Below are 3,643 nucleotides of genomic sequence, written 5' to 3'. Positions count from 1 at the left end.
GAGGAGGAGCGCGGCCGTGGCGCGGTGGGCCATGGCCTCCGTCGCCATGGAGAGGATTCGGCGCGGGGGCGGCGGTAGCGGACGGACCGCGACTGCCCTCTAGGATTCTGTTCGTGCCCGTGGGTGTACAATTAGTGCGTAAAGTGGGCTTGGGCTGGCGGCGTCGTGGACAGCCCGCTCCCAGTTACAGACCTACCGCACAATTATTGGTGGGGCCCGCCCAGGGGACGGCCTAGATTCGTAGGAGCTCCACAGTAGGTAGTAACGCGACTGACCGGCGGTGGGTGTGGTGTCTTCCCAACGGAATATCTCGCCAGATCCCATCTTGGCCTCGGGGACCGCGTATAAAACTGAGCCGCCTCTCAAGCCTAGCCTTTCGCCTCTGCTCAAACACAACACTCGCTCCGCCCCTCGCACACACCAAACAACAACAACAGAAACTCCGTCCAAGCCGTTGCGCAGATCGATCGATCCGTCTTTGCGTCGTCTCATCGCCGCCATCCCCGCTCGTGAATCGGTTCTCTGGTTCTTCTGTGTGGAAGGGGGATCTTGCGCCGTCTGGTGCGGGCTCTCCGTTGCGTCGCCACCTGCCGGCCGGGATCTGGTACGGACTCTGCCCTGTCTTTCATTCTGTTTTCTTTCGTTCGCTGTAGATGTGTGGTCTCTGCGTTGCTCTCTACGGGTTCGTCGATTTACGGAGATCCAGTTTCTTACGTTTTGTTCCGTTTTACCTCCGTGGTACCATGAATGTTCCATGGTAATGTGAAATTTAAGAGGATCTCTTATTCTCTTGGCACCAGTTTGTTTTTAGGAAATCCCTTTTTTACTTCTACTACTAGTTGGTAGTGTGTACATGACTACATGTGCAAGGAAAAAGATGAACTAGCCGTTCTAGAAAATTCGAGGACGGCATCTGCTTAGACCCACCGCCCTATTAATTCGGTTTAGGAACACGCAAGTTAGTTTTCAGATTTCAGACTCTTAGGAAATCACTGTAATTCCACCACAGAAATAACTTAGATTTTTGTTCGTACCATACCACAAATCCAAGTACCACAAGCCTGTTTCTCTTCATGTTTAGGTGGAAAAAAAAATTAAAAAATCCTTCTGCATAAACACCTAATAGATGTTGTATTTATTTCCGATCCAAGTTGGCAGTATACCTAGGCAGATGAACTACCTGCTCTACAAAATTGGAGGACCGCATCTACTTACACACCCCTTCTCAATTCGTTTTAGGGAGTCACAACTTAATTTTCAGACTTCCAACTGCAAAAGCACAGTAATAATCCTACCATAGGTGGAAACTTGTCTGTTTCTAGTCATCTTCTTGGAAAAGAAACCCTCCTGCATAAACATCTACTCCTGTTTTCGTTGTATTTATTTCCAATCCAAGTAACCGTACGCCTGACGTTATGTTCTACTTTTGTTTGGCAGCACAAAGATTTCAATAAGGAGGAAACATCTTAGGGAATGCAGAAAGATGTGTTTGCATGCTAGAGATCTACCTTGCGAGGGAATCATCGGCAAGGTAGCGGCCCCAGCTTCGGCTTTGATTGACCTTGATGACACCGGTTCACAGCACCAACAACACACGCAGCTCTTCCTCGATGTGCTTCTGCACAATGGGATTCGACGTGGCATCTCAGCCATCATCCTAGATTACCATCTCGGAGGGGACGGTTGAATTCATCTACCATCCGCAGCAGGCTCCTTGAAAGAAGGTTCCGGTTCGCTGCTCTCTAGGGGTAAATCATGGCAGACCAGAAGGGGAATATTCTGATGAAGAAGTACGAGATGGGGAAGATGCTCGGGCAAGGCACCTTTGCCAAGGTTTACCACGCCCGAAACATCGAGACCTCGCAGAGCGTTGCCATCAAGGTGACCGACAAGGAGAAGGTTCTGAAAGGTGGGCTCACGGATCAGATCCAAAGAGAGATTTCTGTGATGAAGCTGGTGAAGCACCCAAACATCGTGCAGATGTATGAGGTTATGGCCACCAAAACGAAGATATACTTTGTGCTGGAGCACGTGAAGGGTGGTGAGCTGTTCAACAAGGTACAGAGAGGAAGGCTCAAGGAAGATGCTGCGAGGAAGTACTTCCAGCAGCTCATCTGCGCGGTTGACTATTGTCACAGCAGGGGTGTATACCACCGTGATCTGAAGCCAGAGAACCTTCTTCTTGATGAGGACAGCAACCTCAAGATTTCAGATTTCGGGCTCAGCACTATTTCTGAGTGCAAGAGGCATGATGGGTTACTCCACACATCCTGTGGCACTCCTGCTTATGTTGCTCCAGAGGTCATCAATAGGAAAGGCTATGATGGCGCCAAGGCCGACATATGGTCTTGCGGGGTGATTCTCTTTGTGCTTTTGGCTGGGTATCTCCCATTCCAAGACAAGAATCTCATGACTATGTATAAGAAGATTGGGAAAGGAGAATTCAAATGTCCGAGTTGGTTCTCTACGGATATTCGAAGGCTTCTGCTAAGGATTCTTGATCCTAACCCCAGTACAAGGGTATCAATTGAAAAAATCATGACACATCCTTGGTTCAGAAAGGGTCTAGATGCGAAGCTGCTCAGATATAATTTGCAAGCAAGAGATGCCATTCCTGTTGACTTGACCGCGGCTTCCGATTCATTGAGCAGTAGCAACTCAACATCAGAGTGCAAGCAGCAAGAAGCAAAAAATCCCACCAATCTGAATGCCTTTGATATAATATCCCTTTCCACTGGACTCGACCTCTCTGGTCTTTTTGAGGAGTCTGAAAAGAAGAGCGAGTCCAAATTCACATCCACTAACACAGCTCCGATGATCGTGTCGAAGATTGAGAATATTGCAAAGTCTTTGCGACTAAAGCTCACGAAGAAAGATGGTGGTATGTTGAAGATGGAAGGTTCCAGGCCAGGAAGGAAAGGTGTGATGGGTATTGATGCTGAGATATTCGAGGTTACCCCTAACTTTCATCTTGTGGAGTTAAAGAAAACAAATGGTGATACCTTGGAGTACCAGAAGGTCTTGAACCAAGACATGAGGCCTGCACTGAAGGACATAGTCTGGGCTTGGCAAGGCGAGCAACCCAGGCAGCAGCAGCAATCATGCTGAGAACTGTGACAAGTGCAACATTTTGCAACTTGAGGCAATTACCAGGCGTTCGTTTGTTCTGTAATTCTTATCCCTGTTTGTTGTTCGTTTAATCGTTTCCATTCCCCTTGTATGTCTGTATAAACCTTTATTACCATCTTCTGATGAAGATTTAATGAAAAGCATGATGTCTTCAGAACAGATACTAAGTCTCAGTTCGAAGTGTTTTCGAATGGCAGTGCATATGTGTACAGGAAAACTTGTCCATCATCTTCTGCTCAAGAATAGTCCTGCATCATCATTAGACACATCCTTCTCCTGGTCTTAACTATTGAACGTATCCTTCTTGGTAAACACTTCCCAGCATATCAGTACTATTTTGCTTTGACCTGCATCATGATTATACCCATCCTTCTGATGATCTGAACTACTGAGGCTATCATATTAAAACCCTCTCGGGTGGGTAGCAACCAATCTTTGTTCGTTTAATCGTTTCCATTCCCCTTGTAAGGTCTGTATAAACCTTTATTACCATCTCCTGATGAAGATTTAATGA

The 3,643-nt window shown here is 47.1% G+C and overlaps 1 protein-coding gene across 1 annotated transcript; it reads left to right on the top strand.

The window, feature by feature from the left end:
• Window positions 1-534: 534 nt before the first annotated feature.
• On the top strand, window positions 535-3,288 carry LOC124670564 (CBL-interacting protein kinase 2; the record flags this gene model as incomplete). Its single annotated transcript, XM_047207046.1, is given in 2 exon segments — window positions 535-604; window positions 1,438-3,288. A coding segment is annotated over 1 exon segment (1,353 nt). The 3' UTR covers window positions 3,109-3,288.
• Window positions 3,289-3,643: the final 355 nt, after the last annotated feature.

The sequence above is a fragment of the Lolium rigidum genome, chromosome 7, assembly GCF_022539505.1.
Source record: "Lolium rigidum isolate FL_2022 chromosome 7, APGP_CSIRO_Lrig_0.1, whole genome shotgun sequence".
Classification (NCBI taxonomy): domain Eukaryota; kingdom Viridiplantae; phylum Streptophyta; class Magnoliopsida; order Poales; family Poaceae; genus Lolium; species Lolium rigidum.
Note: the sequence above shows the minus strand (reverse complement) of the source record. Positions and strands in the feature narration are given on the sequence as shown.